The sequence below is a fragment of the Oncorhynchus gorbuscha genome, linkage group LG15, assembly GCF_021184085.1.
Source record: "Oncorhynchus gorbuscha isolate QuinsamMale2020 ecotype Even-year linkage group LG15, OgorEven_v1.0, whole genome shotgun sequence".
In the NCBI taxonomy this organism is placed as follows: Eukaryota; Metazoa; Chordata; class Actinopteri; order Salmoniformes; family Salmonidae; genus Oncorhynchus; species Oncorhynchus gorbuscha.
The window spans coordinates 68,051,858-68,071,246 of record NC_060187.1 but is presented as its reverse complement, the minus strand read 5'-3'; the positions used below and the strand labels follow the sequence as shown (position 1 = coordinate 68,071,246).

Below are 19,389 nucleotides of genomic sequence, written 5' to 3'. Positions count from 1 at the left end.
CAGGGTTTGGAAAGGCTCAAGACCGGGTGCAGCTGGGTCACTTCCACAAAATTCCAGGATGTTGGAACATATGTATCATTTGTTCTTGGAGTGCAGGTTTCATCAGTGAGTGTGAGTGAGTCTTCTGGCTTTGCCAGGTGGAGGCTGGTGCAGTGCGTCACTGGAGTGAGGGTGTTGGACCGTGGCATCGTGAAGCTTCTTCCACCCACCGCCAAAGAATATCTCTGCTGCTCAGGAGCTTATTACAATTTACAGTACAGTATAGGTGCATGACATATCTTATGCAAATTAATCCATAGAGATACACCCTATGCAATATGGCGGGAATTTCACCTGGCCTATCAGAGGGCAAGATAGAGCTACCACCATATGTCAGATCTACACATATGTCTGGTGGTTAGGTGTTGATTTTTTTGTGTCCTATGAGTCAGCTGGGTAAGTAGTAAATCTTATTCAGACAGGGATCTCCACAGACATCTAAAAGCCCATCAGAACCCCTGACTCAGTCAGAACTACTGGCATGACATTTTTTCAGAAGAGCATAAGGAAATCCATTCACAGGTGGGGTATGAGAATGCTGTAAAACTGTCGTCAGCCACCGACTGGAAAAAGATCTCATGGGTTTGAAACATTCCTTCCGTCAAATTCCCTCAGAGAGAAAGAGAGGAGAGAGGGAGGAGGAGAGAACAGGAGAGAGGCAGGCTGAGGGACAGCTGATGTAGGTTGTCTTTCTGAGAGATGACTGCTTTCCCCTACTATTGGTTATATAAACAGTGGAGTTGCACTGTGGGCTAGTAAAGCTGATCCTTGATGGCAGTTTCTGGCTGTCACTCAGAGAGCGGCTTGGTTAGCCTGCAAAGTAATGTCATACTTTCCAGGTCCATATGTAACAGTATAATTTTAAACCGTCCCCTCGCCCATACCCGGGCGCGAACCAGGGACCTTCTGCACACATCAACAACAGTCACCCACGAAGCATCGTTACCCATCGCTCCACAAAAGCCGCGGCCCTTGCAGAGCAAGGGGAACTACTACTTCAAGGTCTCAGAGCAAGTGACGTCACCGATTGAAACGCTATTTAGCACACACCGCTAACTAAGCTAGCTGTTTCACATCCGTTACACATACCCAAACAGTTCGAACTACTCATTTTGAAAATTACTCTCTCCAGAAATAAGTCTCTCACTGTTGCCGCCTGCTACCGACCCCCCTCAGCTCCCAGCTGTGCCCTGGACACCGATCCTCGACTTCGGCGATGTCATCTACAAAATTGCTTCCAACACTCTACTCAGCAAACTGGATGCAGTTTATCACAGTGCCATCCGTTTTGTCACTAAAGCACCTTATACCACCCACCACTGCGACTTGTATGCTCTCGTCGGCTGGCCCTAGCTACATATTCATCGCCAGACCCACTGGCTCCAGGTCATCTACAAGCTTAACTTCCTGAACATTCGAGACGTGTAGTCCACTTGTCATTCCAATCTCCTTTGCATTAGCGTAGCCTCTTCTGTAGCCTGTCAACTATGTGTCTGTCTATCCCTGTTCTCTCCTCTCTGCACAGACCATACAAACGCTCCACACCGCGTGGCCGCGGCCACCCTAATCTGGTGGTCCCAGCACGCACGACCCACGTGGAGTTCCAGGTCTCCGGTAGCCTCTGGAACTGCCGATCTGCGGCCAACAAGGCAGAGTTCATCTCAGCCTATTCCTCCCTCCAGTCCCTCGACTTCTTGGCACTGACGGAAACATGGATCACCACAGACAACACTGCTACTCATACTGCTCTCTCATCGTCCGCCCACGTGTTCTCGCACACCCCGAGAGCTTCTGGTCAGCGGGGTGGTGGCACCGGGATCCTCATCTCTCCCAAGTGGTCATTCTCTCTTTCTCCCCTTACCCATCTGTCTATCGCCTCCTTTGAATTCCATGCTGTCACAGTTACCAGCCCTTTCAAGCTTAACATCCTTATAATTTATCGCCCTCCAGGTTCCCTCGGAGAGTTCATCAATGAGCTTGATGCCTTGATAAGCTCCTTTCCTGAGGACGGCTCACCTCTCACAGTGCTGGGCGACTTTATCCTCCCCACGTCTACCTTTGACTCATTCCTCTCTGCCTCCTTCTTTCCACTCCTCTCCTCTTTTGACCTCACCCTCTCACCTTCCCCCCCTACTCACAAGGCAGGCAATACGCTCGACCTCATCTTTACTAGATGCTGTTCTTCCACTAACCTCATTGCAACTCCCCTCCAAGTCTCCGACCACTACCTTGTATCCTTTTCCCTCTCGCTCTCATCCAACACCTCCCACACTGCCCCTACTCGGATGGTATCGCGCCGTCTCAACCTTCGCTCTCTCTCCCCCGCTACTCTCTCCTCTTCCATCCTATCATCTCTTCCCTCTGCTCAAACCTTCTCCAACCTATCTCCTGATTCTGCCTCCTCAACCCTCCTCTCCTCCCTTTCTGCATCCTTTGACTCTCTATGTCCCCTATCCTCCAGGCCGGCTCGGTCCTCCCCTCCCGCCCCGTGGCTCGACGACTCATTGCGAGCTCACAGAACAGAGCTCCGGGCAGCCGAGCGGAAATGGAGGAAAATTCGCCTCCCTGCGGACCTGGCATCCTTTCACTCCCTCCTCTCTACATTTTCCTCCTCTGTCTCTGCTGCTAAAGCCATTTTCTACCACTCTAAATTCCAAGCATCTGCCTCTAACCCTAGGAAGCTCTTTGCCACCTTCTCCTCCCTCCTGAATCATCCTCCCCCCCCCTCCTCCCTCTCTGCAGATGACTTCGTCAACCATTTTGAAAAGAAGGTCGACGACATCCGATCCTCGTTTGCTAAGTCAAACGGCACCGCTGGTTCTGCTCACACTGCCCTACCCTGTGCTCTGACCTCTTTCTCCCCTCTCTCTCCAGATGAAATCTCGTGTCTTGTGACGGCCGGCCGCCCAACAACCTGCCTGCTTGACCCTATCCCCTCCTCTCTTCTCCAGACCATTTCCGGAGACCTTCTCCCTTACCTCACCTCGCTCATCAACTCATCCCTGACCGCTGGCTACGTCCCTTCCGTCTTCAAGAGAGCGAGAGTTGCACCCCTTCTGAAAAAACCTACACTCGATCCCTCCGATGTCAACAACTACAGACCAGTATCCCTTCTTTCTTTTCTCTCCAAAACTCTTGAACCGTCCTTGGCCAGCTCTCCCGCTATCTCTCTCTGAATGACCTTCTTGATCCAAATCAGTCAGGTTTCAAGACTAGTCATTCAACTGAGACTGCTCTTCTCTGTATCACGGAGGCGCTCTGCACTGCTAAAGCTAACTCTCTCTCCTCTGCTCTCATCCTTCTAGACCTATCGGCTGCCTTCGATACTGTGAACCATCAGATCCTCCTCTCCACCCTCTCCGAGTTGGGCATCTCCGGCGTGGCCCACGCTTGGATTGCGTCCTACCTGACAGGTCGCTCCTACCAGGTGGCGTGGCGAGAATCTGTCTCCTCACCACGCGCTCTCACCACTGGTGTCCCCCAGGGCTCTGTTCTAGGCCCTCTCCTATTCTCGCTATACACCAAGTCACTTGGCTCTGTCATAACCTCACATGGTCTCTCCTATCATTGCTATGCAGACGACACACAATTAGTCTTCTCCTTTCCCCCTTCTGATGACCAGGCGAATCGCATCTCTGCATGTCTGGCAGACATATCAGTGTGGATGACGGATCACCACCTCAAGCTGAACCTCGGCAAGACGGAGCTGCTCTTCCTCCCGGGGAAGGACTGCCCGTTCCATGATCTCGCCATCACGGTTGACAACTCCATTGTGTCCTCCTCCCAGAGCGCTAAGAACCTTGGCGTGATCCTGGACAACATCCTGTCGTTCTCAACTAACATCAAGGCGGTGGCCCGTTCCTGTAGGTTCATGCTCTACAACATCCGCAGAGTACGACCCTGCCTCACACAGGAAGCGGCGCAGGTCCTAATCCAGGCACTTGTCATCTCCCGTCTGGATTACTGCAACTCGCTGTTGGCTGGGCTTCCTGCCTGTGCCATTAAACCCCTACAACTCATCCAGAACGCCGCAGCCCGTCTGGTGTTCAACCTTTCCAAGTTCTCTCACGTCACCCCGCTCCTCCGCTCTCTCCACTGGCTTCCAGTTGAAACTCGCATCCGCTACAAGACCATGGTGCTTGCCTACGGAGCTGTGAGGGAAACGGCACCTCAGTACCTCCAGGCTCTGATCAGGCCCTACACCCAAACAAGGGCACTGCGTTCATCCACCTCTGGCCTGCTCGCCTCCCTACCACTGAGGAAGTACAGTTCCCGCTCAGCCCAGTCAAAACTGTTCGCTGCTCTGGCCCCCCCAATGGTGGAACAAACTCCCTCACGACGCCAGGACAGCGGAGTCAATCACCACCTTCCGGAGACACCTGAAACCCCACCTCTTTAAGGAATACCTAGGATAGGATAAGTAATCCTTCTCACCCCCCCCCCCTTTAAGATTTAGATGCACTATTGTAAAGCGACTGTTCTACTGGATGTCATAAGGTGAATGCACCAATTTGTAAGTCGCTCTGGACAAGAGCGTCTGCTAAATGACTTAAATGTTAAATGTAAAATGTAAGTCCATGCTAGGTAAAGCTCCGCCTTATCTCAGTTCACTGGTCACGATGGCAACACCCATCCGTAGCACGCGCTCCAGCAGCTGTATCTCACTGATCATCCCTAAAGCCAACACCTCATTTGGCCGCCTTTCGTTCCAGTACTCTGCTGCCTGTGACTGGAACGAATTGCAAAAATCGCTGAAGTTGGAGACTTTTATCTCCCTCACCAACTTCAAACATCAGCTACCTGAGCAGCTAACCGATCGCTGCAGCTGCACATAGTCTATTGGTAAATAGCCCACCCATTTTCACCTACCTCATCCCTCACTGTTTTTATTTATTTACTTTTCTGCTCTTTTGCACACCAATATCTCTACCTGTACATGACCATCTGATCATTTATTACTCCAGTGTTAATTTGCAAAATTGTAATTTATTCGCCTAACTCCTCATGCCTTTTGCACACAATGAATATAGACTCCCCTTTTTTTCTACTGTGTTATTGACTTGTTAATTGTTTACTCCATGTGTAACTCTGTGTTGTCTGTTCACACTGCTATGCTTTATCTTGGCCAGGTCGCAGTTGCAAATGAGAACTTGTTCTCAACTAGCCTACCTGGTTAAATGAAGGTGAAATAAAAAAAAATAAAAAAATAAAAGTACGTGAAGATCGAATGGAACCATAATATTTAGTCTTTATTATTTTATTAGGATCCCCATTAGCTGTTGCCAAGGCAGCAGATTCTCTTCCTGGCGACGAACAGAAATGAAACATTACATCATTCAAAACATCATATAAATTTACTTTGCTCCATTATTACATTACAAAATTACAATACTATATTATATTACTGAGAATAATGTGTTTTGGCTTGTGTGTGTGTGTGTGTGTGTGTGTGTGTGTGTGTGTGTGTGTGTGTGTGTGTGTGTGTGTGTGTGTGTGTGTGTGTGTGTGTGTGTGTGTGTGTGTGTGTGTGTGTGTGTGTGTGTGTGTGTGTGTGTGTGTGTGTGTGTGTTCAAAGTTAGCGTTGTGTTGTTTTTTGGGTGATTTTATTTCTGATTTTATTGCTTGGGTTAACTGAGGTGGAAGAGAGTTCCATGTAGTCATGGCTCTATAGCTCTGTCCCATAGCCTCTATAGCTCTATCCCATAGCCTCTATAGCTCTGTCCCATAGCCTCTATAGCTCTGTCCCATAGCCTCTATAGCTCTGTACCATAGCCTCTATAGCTCTGTACCATAGCCTCTATAGCTCTGTCCCATAGCCTCTATAGCTCTGTCCCATATGCTCTATAGCTCTGTCCCATAGCCTCTATAGCTCTGTCCCATAGCCTCTATAGCTCTGTACCATAGCCTCTATAGCTCTGTCCCATAGCCTCTATAGCTCTGTACCATAGCCTCTATAGCTCTGTACCATAGCCTCTATAGCTCTGTCCCATAGCCTCTATAGCTCTGTCCCATATGCTCTATAGCTCTGTACCATAGCCTCTATAGCTCTGTCCCATAGCCTCTATAGCTCTGTACCATAGCCTCTATAGCTCTGTCCCATAGCCTCTATAGCTCTGTCCCATAGGCTCTATAGCTCTGTACCATAGCCTCTATAGCTCTGTCCCATAGCCTCTATAGCTCTGTCCCATAGCCTCTATAGCTCTATCCCATAGCCTCTATAGCTCTATCCCATAGCCTCTATAGCTCTATCCCATAGCCTCTATAGCTCTATCCCATAGCCTCTATAGCTCTGTACCAAAGCCGCTATAGCTCTATCCCATAGCCTCTATCCCATAGCCTCTATAGTTCTATCCCATAGCCTCTATAGCTGTATCCCATAGCCTCTATAGCTCTATCCCATAGCCTCTATAGCTCTATCCCATAGCCTCTATAACTCTGTACCAAAGCCTCTATAGCTCTATCCCATAGCCTCTATCCCATAGCCTCTATCCCATAGCCTCTATAGCTGTATCCCATAGCCTCTATAACTCTATCCCATAGCCTCTATAGCTCTATCCAATTTGTAAGTCGCTCTGGATAAGAGCGTCTGCTAAATGACTTAAATGTAAATGTAAATGTATCCCATAGCCTCTATAGCTCTATACCATAGCCTCTATAGCTCTGTACCATAACCTCTATAGCTCTGTACCATAGCCTCTATAGCTCTATCCCATAGCCTCTATAGCTCTATACCATAGCCTCTATAGCTCTATACAATAGCCTCTATAGCTCTATCCCATAGCCTCTATAGCTGTATCCCATAGCCTCTATAACTCTATACCATAGCCTCTATAGCTCTATCCCATAGCCTCTATAGCTCTATACCATAGCCTCTATAGCTCTGTACCATAGCCTCTATAGCTCTGTACCATAGCCTCTATAGCTCTGTACCATAGCCTGTATAGCTCTATCCCATAGCCTCTATAGCTCTATACCATAGCCTCTATAGCTCTATACCATAGCCTCTATAGCTCTGTACAATAGCCTCTATAGCTCTATCCCATAGCCTCTATAGCTCTATACCATAGCCTCTATAGCTCTGTACCATAGCCTCTAAAGCTCTATACCATAGCCTCTATAGCTCTGTACAATAGCCTCTATAGCTCTATCCCATAGCCTCTATAGCTCTATACCATAGCCTCTATAGCTCTATACCATAGCCTCTATAGCTCTATACCATAGCCTCTATAGCTCTAAACCATAGCCTCTATAGCTCTATACCATAGCCTCTATAGCCTTTACCATAGCCTCTATAGCTCTATACCATAGCCTAATTATTTAATTGATATGTGATTCAGATAAATAACTGCCTCTGGATTTACCATAGGTTTGAATAACATTGAGAGCATATTCCATAGAGATCCATCTGAATGGCTTTATCTCTATGGCATACATACTCTATATGCGATGGAGACTTTATGGAATGGGACCGGTTTGTATTTAGCCTATGCCACAGAAAAGTAATTCATCATCACAGAGGCTGTAGTAGAAGTAAGCCATCCAGAATCTGTCTGTGTCCCAAATGGCACCCTATTCCCTATGGGCCTTGGTCAAAAGGAGTCCACTATATACCATTTGGCACGCAGTATCTGTCAGCACATTCTGGATGGTCTGGCGTGCAGAAGGGAATGCTGCAATATCTATGTGTGTGCCATAATATTTGTCTCAGCTCAGTGGCTGTAACTTTCCTACATTATAAGCAGAGGAAAGCCCAGCTAATGGCTGAAAAAGGCTTTATTTACACTTGTCTGAGTGTAAATGAGATACATGTGGATCAACTCTCAATCTCTTTCTCTCTCACCTTAGTTTTTTCACAGAATAACTTACCAAATCTATATATCCTTTTGAAACACAGGTTGTTGAATTTTTTTGCCTACCCTCATCCTTCAGTCTGTGTACTGATATTTGCATTCCTCAACCTCTGAGAGATGTAAGTTTCCTCTTCTGTAAACACACACTGTAATCTGAGCTGTTCAGTTCAAGTGGCCGACCAGCGACCATGCAATTTAGAGGGTAAATATATTTTATTTATAGCTCTGCTCCATTATAATCATGGCTTTTTGGTGGTTTGCTCCCAACTACATACCTAACTTTCTCTTTGTTTCCTGTTTCCCATGCATGCAGGCCTTAAGAATGTGGTCCAAGATCTGCTGCAAGAGGTGGGCAGTGTGGGCCTTCCTCCTCCTCTTTACCCTGTCTGTGGTGTTGATCAACACCCTCCCCTTCCCCTCCTCTGAGACACGCAGGCTGCCCTCACGAGGCCTGAGCTCTGCTGGAGCCGGGGGGTATAGAGCGAGGGCAAGACCCAGGGAAAGGGCCACATTGGCCCCTCACCACCACCACCACCATCTTCCTCTACCCCTCAACGGTCACAGTGGAGGTTGGAAGCAGAGTGACAAAGTCAAAGAGTCCTCCAAGCAACACCTGGTGAAGGACCAGCCCAAACTGGATAGGAGAGCAGCTAGCATGACAGGTGAGAGAACTCACAGCAACTACAAGAAGAATCGTAAAACTAAGGGCATCGCCTCCAAAAGGAAAGAGAAGAAAGAGATGCCGCCAAGTTCTATTAGAGACAAACAACATGATACCCCGCCATTGACAGTCAATGCTGTACTAATAAGGCATGATGGAAACCATCTAACCAACTGCAGTGGTTCAGAGCTCTCCACCCAACCACAACCTCTTCCCAGACAAGAGAACGTCCACCCAGCCGTGCCTCAAACTGTAGCTCGTAGCCAGAGCCTCCCTTGTACTGCAGACCTCGGCCTGTCTGACTCTGAGCACAAATGTACTCCAGATGAACAGAGACAGGACCAGGGGCACACCGGGCAGGCAGGGCAGGCAGGGAAGGCAGGGAGGAAGAACTTAACCAAGCAGCAGTCTGTGAAAAAGGTCCCCAGACAACTCAGGAAACGTGACAGACAGCCTTCGTCTGGGCGTAAAGAGACCCGGCCCACAGCGGGAACAGCAGCAGAGCCAGAGAAAGGGAGTGAGGGGGGGGCCCATTGGTGTAAGATGTCAGCTGGAGAGAGGGAGTTCCCAGACACTGACACGCGGAGAATAAGGACTGAGGACACTGACTCTGTGCCATGGCTCAGCAAGGACGATATTCAAAAGATGGAGTTCCTCTCGGGCAGTAAGGTTGTCAGTAAGGCCAGGGTCCCAGCCCACGGACAGGTCCTCCATGTAGGGCTGGGTGCCCCTCATCATCCCCCTTCTCTTGGGGCTCCATTGGCTGACCACAGTGGGCACTGCCAACAGGGTCTGTGTGCCCTGATCAAACGTCCAGACGACTGGTTCGAAGTCTTCGCTTTCCATCTAGACCGTGTTCTGGGCTTGAACAGGAGTCTGCCCACAGTGCTCAGGGACTTCCACAGTGACATCCTGCCTTACAAATACACCAGGGGGGCAGCCAGACCCGTGGTGTGGTGGGACCCAGGCATCCAACACCTGGCTGATGATGACAATGACCAGAACTCGTTCCCTCTCACCTGGCCCCAGTACCAGAGCCTGCTGAGGGCCAGGTGTGGAAGTGGCAGCGGCGTGGCCCTCAACGAGACCCCCTGTGTGGGGGTTCACCATGCGGAGTGGGGACGCCTGGCACTCTTTGACTTCCTCCTACAGGTATAGAACAACTAATAACACTGTATCCTCCAATCACACTTGTTAAAACCTTTGATTTAACTTATTGACAGCATTGATTTGAACTTTTAAAAGATACATTGGCTAGAGTTCAGAGGTCAGAAGAACTGATAGGTAGTGAATATGTGACTGTCATGTCAGGTCCTAATGTCAGGCATTCCAACCCGATCTTAATTCCTAACCGTATCCCTAACCGTAACCATAACCTTAGCCATAACCTTAACTCATTTTTATCCTGATGTGCCACTCAAACGTACACATCCAAACTGATAGCGTTCTATATCCTTTCAATCACGCCATATGAAGACAACCTATTTAAATAATGCATAGACTAGAGTTCTGATTGAAATCTCACCTCACCTTGAGAGATGTAAGATTTGTACAGTTGTTATTCCAGTACGCTGTATAAACGGACAGTTAGCTAGTGTTTCACTTAACGTCACTATGGAGGGTCCAGTTGATAAGGACTCATGAGGTCAAGCAGACTGGGAAAACTCATGGTGCTATGGGCCCTGGTCAAAAGTAGTGCACTACAAAGGAAATAGTTTGCCATTTGGGATGCAGATCTTGTTTTGCATTTATATTAAAGAACATTCTCACTGGATGCAATCCACCGACCTCTCGTCTAATAGTAGGCTGGCTGTCCTTGATAATGATCCTATTTGAGCACTGGATGAAATCCACCGACCTCTCGTCTAATAGTAGGCTGGCAGTCCTTGATAATGAGCCTATTTGAGCACTGGATGAAATCCACCGACCTCTCGTCTAATAGTAGGCTGGCAGTCCTTGATAATGAGCCTATTTGAGCACTGGATGAAATCCACCGACCTCTCGTCTAATAGTAGGCTGGCAGTCCTTGATAATGAGCCTATTTGAGCACTGGATGAAATCCACCCACCTCGTCTAATAGTAGGCTGGCAGTCCTTGATAATGAGCCTATTTGAGCACTGGATTGTATTGCCAAGGTCTTATCATCTGAAGAACTCTACTCACTAAACTGCCTTAGATTAAAAGATGCCGGCCAATGAAAAGAGTGTGACTTTCTCTGTCTGGAGCGATAAATGTAATTGATTATCAGATAATTATGTTTTTTTCATGGTGAGTGCATCCCGCCTGCTTACTAGCCATGCAACATAATACGTCATTATCATTCTCCCTACTAGATGAATGAACATTATCATTCTCCCTTCTAGATGAAGGAACATTATCATTCTCCCTTCTAGATGAAGGAACATTATCATTCTCCCTTCTAGATGAAGGAACATTATCATTCTCCCTACTACAGTAGATTGATGTATCAGCGCAGTTCAATAAAAAATCCACGCAATGTTTGTCTCTAATTTAGCTTCAAACTCATTTATGATCTGCCAGTGATTTCTAATGAAGTTGGAGATCTTTATTGTGTAAGAAATGATGGCTCATGGTCCTTGTAAGAGCCAGATGGAGGATCATTTTGTGTGTGTGTGTGTGTGTGTGTGTGTGTGTGTGTGTGTGTGTGTGTGTGTGTGTGTGTGTGTGTGTGTGTGTGTGTGTGTGTGTGTGTGTGTGTGTGTGTGTGTGTGTGTGTGTGTGTGTGTGTGTGTGTGTGTGTGTGTGTGTGTGTGTGTGTGTGTAAAGCTGAGACATCCTGAGAGGATGTAATTAATACGCGATTGATAAGGCCAGCTCTGCCACAGTCCCACTCTAAATGGAGTAGTATGTCAGTCTAACTCTGCATGGGGAATATCTAAGCTCCCGTTAGGGAATGAGAGGTGGCAATGAAGCCAACAACCCAATGATGTATATTGCAAGTAAGAGAGAGTAGGTACGTATGGTATAGACAGAGTACAATGTACAATATTTGATACACACAAACACACACACCAGTCTCAGTCTTCATCAGGCCTCTGAAGACCCAATGTCTGGCCTCTGGCGGTGTGAAGTCAAAGTCAGGGTTGCCATGGTGATGCTCGGCAATCACGGATGCCTAAGTCCACATTAGGAAAGACTGAGAGGAAAGTGATAGAAGCTGCTCCTCTCGCTATCTGTCTCTATAGCCAAAAGAAAGTCCATTTCTTTGTTTAGAAAATCCCCCCCAGAAGAAATAAAGGGTGTGCTGGTGCGCTCTGATGGGTGAAAACTACAAGGCCATGGAGACTTAGTATTAGGTGCTCTTTGAAAAGGGTGGTCTATGACTGGCAGAAGAATTATGGGGATGAAGGACACCACATAGTAAACAAAGCATTTAGAAAAAAACATCATGGTGCTTACTTTTTCTATCCATTACTTTGTTACTGCAGGGTGAACAGTCATGGTTACATAGCCAATACAGATTGGGGGCAGAATACATATTGTTTCAGAAAATAATGTCTCACAATGAGAAGGAAAAGAGGCCGAGCAAACAAAAACAATTAAAAACTCTAAAAGAGATGAGTCACAAATTGCATTCTTTGATTGTGTTCAATCTATATTCTCTCACTTTGGAGGCTATTACAGCGTTTTATCCATGCTACCCATTCTATTAAAAATAGAAAACTATTCAATAGAACAGCCAGCCCCTGAACCATCTCAGCTGTAGAAAAATCTGATAAAGATAAAGAAAGACTGCCTTTTCTCTGTGAGATGGAATGGAATGGGTAACCGAACTGTGGGGGGAGAGAATAGTGGCTGAATACAAAATGGAACCCTATTTCCTAAATAGTGCACTAGATTTGACCGGCTCTGATCAAAAGTAGTGCACTATATAGGGAATAGAGTGCCATTTGGGATGGGGATGCGGCCGAGCCACTGTATGAATAATACATGAGTAGTCTCTTTGCAGAAGTCAATACTTGTAACATGGCCAACTGTTAATAGCATTGTATTGATTGTATTGATTCAGTGGAATTGCTGACTGGGACCCTGTAACACTTGTTCCTACCTGCTCATTTAACACATCTAATGGCTCTGATGTGGAACCTAACACCAATTAGCAAGGGGAACAGTGTGAAGGACACACAGTCACACACGCACTTCGCCTGGGGAGTACAGAGACGACAGAGGACCTTGCGCCAAGTGTCCTTGTTGTTGGTCATTGCCTTGGATGCTTTGAATTGCCATTGTAGGCTAAGAAGGCTACTGATATATTGCTATGAATTAGTTGTGAATAGGCTTGTTGTTTTACTTGTGATGTTATTGTGTGTGATATAGACCTTAATAGCATGTCCTGTTTCCCAGAGACTTGGTGATGGTGTAATACTGTATGTCAACACTGGAGCCGTATCCAGGAGACTCTTGTACTCTGTCTCTACGCGAATGAGTGTATTCTAGTGTCAGGGTGAAATGTAGTAGGGATGTGAGAACTCCTGAAGGCGCTAAAGAAGTGAAGCGAAATGGTGTGGTGTGAGTTTTACCACAGAGAGGCCCAGACAGCCCTGGGGGCATATCTCACCTTGGTAACTCTCAGAGTGTGGCAATGCCTTCACTTCTCAGTTTAACAACAATGACGACATTGCTCCCTTCCTCCCCTGATAGGTGGTTTATTCTGCGGTATAATGAGGAAGAGAATGGTACCACAGGTATTGATGTTGCGTCATTATATTTAGGGATTTTTTTGTGTGAATATGCAACAAAAAAAACAACTGCTGTGAATACATACATGCATGAACAAATGCAAAATGATGGGTGTTAACTTTTAAAAAAGAGCTTCCTTCTTTAAACAGTGATTATTGAAGTTGGTGAAGTGGAGAGAAGTCAGCCTGAAGTTGGAATAGATATACATTTAAAGTACACTTAAAGGTTTGGCTTTACTATAGCATTCTTGTTCATGGAATTGGACTTAATGCAATAAATGAGGTGGCAAAAGAAGCAGTCTTACTGCTTTCGCTAGCTTGCTCTGGTTTGCCCTCACTGCAGGTGATTGACCTATAATGACTGATCCACCTCTTTACTGTCGTCAAAGTTCCCGCAGGGGTCAGTCTCACACATGTAACTACCTCCTCACCAACCCCCCACTCCTCCTCTCACCACCCCCCAACTCCTCCTCTCACCACCCCCCACTCCTCCTCTCACCACCCCCACTCCTCCTCTCACCACCTCCCCACTCCTCCTCTCACCAACACCCCACTCCTCCTCTCACCAACCCCCACTCCTCCTCTCACCACCCCCCACTCCTCCTCTCACCACCCCCACTCCTCCTCTCACCACCCCCCACTCCTCCTCTCACCCCCCATTCCTCCTCCCCCTCCCCCACTCCTCCTCTCACCCCCCACTCCTCCTCTCACCACCCCCCACTCCTCCTCTCACCACCCCCCACTCCTCTTCTCACCCCCCACTCCTCCTCTCACCTCCCTCTCGCTCCTGCTCTCAACATTCCACTCCTCCTCTCACCACCCCCCACTCCCCCTCTTACCATTTCACTCCTCCTCTCACCTCCCTCTCACTCCTGCTCTCACCATTCCACTCCTCCTCTCACCACCTCCCCCCCACTCCTCCTCTCACCATTCCACTCCTCCTCTCACCTCCCTCTCGCTCCTCTTCTCACCATTCCACTCCTCCTCTCACCACCCCCCATTCCTGCTCTCACCATTCCACTCCTCCTCTCACCACCCCCCACTCCTCCTCTTACCATTCCACTCCTCCTCTCACCTCCCTCTCGCTCCTCCTCTCACCTCCCTCTCGCTCCTCCTCTCACCTCCCTCTCGCTCCTCCTCTCACCACCCCCCCCCACTCCTCCTCTTACCATTCCACTCCTCCTCTCACCTCCCTCTCGCTCCTCCTCTCACCTCCCTCTCGCTCCTCCTCTCACCTCCCTCTCGCTCCTCCTCTCACCTCCCTCTCGCTCCTCCTCTCACCTCCCTCTCGCTCCTGCTCTCACCATTCCACTCCTCCTCTCACCACCCCCCCCCACTCCTCCTCTTACCATTCCACTCCTCCTCTCACCTCCCTCTCGCTCCTCCTCTCACCTCCCTCTCGCTCCTGCTCTCATGCATTTAACATTTACATTTAAGTCATTTAGCAGACGCTCTTATCCAGAGCGACTTACAAATCGGTGCATTCACCTTATGACATCATGCCAAAGGCTTAAGCTGTAACTGTCACTATCTCTACCAACACTTAGGCCTTACTTGGCTGCATTTGGATTTCTGTCAACAAAATGTTCAATGACTGTATAGCAAACAAGCGGTAAGAGTTTCAGAAAGTAAATGCATTTTCTACTTGTTTCTTGTAGTCACCCTTGATTTTCCTCTTGGAAAGCTGTTCTGAAGTCTGAAGTTCTTTATAAAGAAAGGACCGAAGAGATCCTAGAAATCAGGAGTTCCCAACCTTTTTTCACCATGCCCCCTTTTTCACATGTAAAACATGTCAGGCACCCCGTTGCTTTCTTTATGACTGTTTATTGAGATAGCATATGGAAAATACACCACCAGCTTGAATTTGTTTCATTTGCGGGACCTAGGAAAATGGTGTTGTTTTGAAGCTAATTTCCTGCAATTCTACATTTTTTAATGATAATAATCATAATAATTTATAAAGAAAATGAAGTCTAAACCGTTATCAAATATGTTTTATTATGATAATTTATATGAACACTCAATTAAATTATTCACATTCTATTTTGCAGAAAGTGAATGGATCAATTGACAGCCACAGAGTCAGATTGTATAAGATTGTAGATTGTATACTTCCCAAGCAAAGTCTAAAACAACGCATAGTCCAATTTCTTTCACTCCTCAACTTTAGAAGGCTGTAGCTCAGCTTCTGAATGTCATAGAGACCAATCAAATATAATTCCATGTGCATCAGAGCTGTATCTTCCTTGAGTGTTGTACCGCTTGTTTCAAGCCTAAAGAATCACAGATTTATGTGTTGTTTTAGATCGGTATACAATCAGGAATTGTAAAAACAAAAACAATTGGGAACCCCTGCGATAAATCACAGTCCTGTATGTACAGTGGGGCAAACAAGTATTTAGTCAGCCACCAATTGTGCAAGTTCTCCCACTTAAAAAGATGAGAGAGGCCTGTAATTTTCATCATAGGTACACTTCAACTATGACAGACAAAATGAGGGGGAAAAAAACAGAAAATCACATTGTAGGATTTTTAATGAATTTATTTGCAAATTATGGTGGAAAATAAGTATTTGGTCAATAACAAAAGTTTATAAATACTTTGTTATATACCCTTTGTTTGCAATGACAGAGGTCAAACGTTTTCTGTAAGTCTTCACAAGATTTTCACTCACTGTTGCTGGTATTTTGGCCCATTCCTCCATGCAGATCTCCTCTAGAGCAGTGATGTTTTGGGGCTGTTGCTGGGCAACACGGACTTTCAAAAGATTTTCTATGGGGTTGAGATCTGGAGACTGGCTAGGCCACTCCAGGACCTTGAAATGTTTCTTACGAAGCCACTCCTTCATTGCCCGGGCGGTGTGTTTGGGATTATTGTCATGCTGAAAGACCCAGCCACATTTCATCTTCAATGCCCTGGCTGATGGAAGGAGGTTTTCACTCAAAATCTCACGATACATGGCCCCATTCTTTCTTTCCTTTACACGGATCAGTCGTCCTGGTCCCTTTGCAGAAAAAACGCCCCAAAGCATGATGTTTCCACCCCCATGCTTCACAGTAGGTATGGTGTTCTTTGGATGCAACTCAGCATTTTTTGTCCTCCAAACACGACAATTTGAGTTTTTACCAAATAGTTCTATTTTGGTTTCACCTGACCATATGACATTCTCCCAATCTTCTTCTGGATCATCCAAATGCTCTCTAGCAAATTTCAGAGGGGCCTGGACATGTACTGGCTTAAGCAGGGGGACACGTCTGGCACTGCAGGATTTGAGTCCCTGGCGGCGTAGTGTGTTACTGATGGTAGGATTTGTTACTTTGGTCCCAGCTCTCTGCAGGTCATTCACTAGGTCCCCCCATGTGGTTCTGGGATTTTTGTGATAATTTTGACCCCACAGGGTGGGATCGTGCGTGGAGCCCCAGATCGAGGGAGATTATCAGTGGTCTTGTATGTCTTCCATTCAGTCTTCCCAGCCTGGTGCAGGTCTACAATTTTGTTTCTGGTGTCCTTTGACAGCACTTTGGTCTTGGCCATAGTGGAGTTTGGAGTGTGACTGTTTGAGGTTGTGGACAGGTGTCTTTTATACTGATAACAAGTTCAAACAGGTGCCATTAATACAGGTAACGAGTGGAGGACAGAGGAGCCTCTTAAAGAAGAAGTTACAGGTCTGTGAGAGCCAGAAATCTTGCTTGTTTGTAGGTGACCAAATACTTATTTTCCACCATAATTTGCAAATAAATTCATAAAAAATCCTACAATGTGATATTCTGGACTTTGTTTCTCATTTTGTCTGTCATAGTTGAAGTGTACCTATGATGAAAATTACAGGCCTCTCTCATCTTTTTACGTGGGAGAACTTGCATAATTGGTGGCTGACTAAATACTTTTTTGCCCCACTGTAATTCTATGGAAAAGTCATTGTTGATGATCAATCCCAACTAATCCATGTTCTTCCATCCCCCTGTGCAGGTGAATGATCGTCTGGACCGGTACTGCTGCGGTTTCCAGCCTGACCCAGCAGAACCATGTGTGGAGAACCTGCTACATACCCAGTGCAGGAACTCAAAGGATCTAGTGCTGGTGCACATCCTGGTAACTATCATATCACACCCAAGAAAACATCACATGGACATAATGTATGGGCCATTCTGGCCCAGACAAGGCTTACTTACTTACTTGGACATAATGTAAAGTAAGAGCCTGAAGGAGGTTTATGAGGAGGCTTGTCTAAATAATCTAATTGGACAATGTAAACAGACCTCTACATTTATTCATATTATTACTACTATCCAGACCTTTTCTTCTTAACAAAGAGAATTCCGATGATGGACAAAGATGATCACTATTCTTTTATAACTGCTCTGTGGAAAAATGACTCCCTCTTTCCACTGAACCTGCTGAACTCATTGCTGATACTTGGTACTTGCTCTTGACAAAGACAAATATAATTATATTAAGCGCATTACGCTTTATTATTTCAGCTGTTGTAGAAAGGATTAGGAGTTGACTTTGTATCTATATACTGGATTCTTGACCTAGCTCACTGTAATATAGTGTATCTTGTGATGTGCATATCATTCTTAGGTATCATACTGCACATCAAGAAGATAGACTATCTAGTTTAAAGTTAGTCACCCGAGCGTTCATCTCATTTCATAATTACTATATTAATATCTTATCAAAGAGATACAGTTAGTGTTGATGATACTTTATGCTAAACTATACTGTGTCTGTCTATGTTTTTTTTCTACAGGTGAGGAGGGTAGAGCCTACCAGACTGGTGTTTATAGACAATGCAGGCAGGCCAAATCATCCCCATGACAACCTCAACTTCCGCTTAGTAGAGGGCATCGATGAGTGAGTACAAACATCTATAATCCAGTCTCTAGTCAAGGCTAGACAGAATCATGGAAATAGGCTGAGTCTGCCAGAACTCCAGCCAATATATATATATAGGGAATTGGGTGCCATTTAGGAAGCACCTTAGTGTACAGTGGGCGGATCTTCACAACTCCATGCATTGTTGTTATTTCTTTCTGAATGCTTCAGAGATGAAGTATAACTGTTGGTAGATGAAACTAAAATAGGCCACATCATCACAATATGCTCAGTCAATTGGGTTTGATATCCTTCGTCTGGTATTTGTCTGGATTTGACAGTCTTACTGTATTTTCCTGGCAGGTTTCCAGAGAGAGCCGTATCAGTTCTCCAGTCTGGCTGTTTGGAGAGCATGCTCCTGAGCTCCCTGTATATGGACAAGCAATTCTGGGAGAGCCGAGGGGGGGCACGTGGCCTGAAACCTCTCATCCACACTGTTGAGCAGAGAGGGAGGATTCTGCTGCAGCACATCCACGACAAGAGACTGAGACTGAACAGGGATCTGTGAATCCAATGGCCCAGAAAGCACCCAGCAGCACATTAATTTCATCCAGGCAGGGGGTGCCTGTGACAGACGTAGAAGCCTCCTCAAGGTCCCGGGCAGCCTAAAGACACAGGATGTGTCTCAAATGGCACCCTATTCCCTATATAGTGCACTACATATGACCACAGCCCTTCATTGTCTATAACACCCTACGGGCCCTGGTCAAAGGCAGTGCACTATATAGGGAAGAGGGTGCTCTTTGGGCCGCAGATACTGTATGCCTGTTCCATGCTGGTTGTGGTTCCCATCCATGTTGTATCCATACATCTTGTCAACATCCCTCAAGACAAGCAAATTATCTTATTGAAATTGCACTGTCTTCTCTGCTGCCTGTTTATGAGGTGAGTTTTGTATTTTCTAATAAAAAATAGCAGATTTAACGGTTGAAGTAATGTCTGTTTTATGAGATAAGCATTCAGCTGTAATCTTAAAATGAAAGATTTTAGATCAATGAATAGCTTCTGAACTGGATCCAGGAGTCTTGTCGATAAGAAAATACCAAAACTTTTATAAGACTGTGCTCCTAAGGCAACGATGAGGAAACAAACTCAATTGGGTGAAGGAACACTATTATTATTATTATTATTAAAATTATTATTATTGATGAACATTGGACTTATTGAATATGTTCCAGGACATTTAGACAATGATGACTCCACGACAATTAATGAACAATGGACAATATATTGAAGTGACCTACAGACTGGGGTTGCTTCC

General features: G+C 46.2%; 1 protein-coding gene across 1 annotated transcript in view; it reads left to right on the top strand.

Annotated features, from left to right (window-relative positions):
• The window catches only part of LOC123997409 (Golgi-associated kinase 1A-like), a 26,665-nt gene extending 7,613 nt beyond the window's left edge, over positions 1-19,052 (top strand). The window contains exons 2-5 of the mRNA XM_046301601.1: positions 8,203-9,702; positions 17,220-17,342; positions 18,004-18,107; positions 18,432-19,052. Coding sequence (XP_046157557.1) covers positions 8,203-9,702; positions 17,220-17,342; positions 18,004-18,107; positions 18,432-18,636 — 1,932 coding nt within the window. The 3' untranslated portion in view covers positions 18,637-19,052. The remainder of the gene's footprint in view (positions 1-8,202; positions 9,703-17,219; positions 17,343-18,003; positions 18,108-18,431) is intronic.
• Positions 19,053-19,389: the final 337 nt, after the last annotated feature.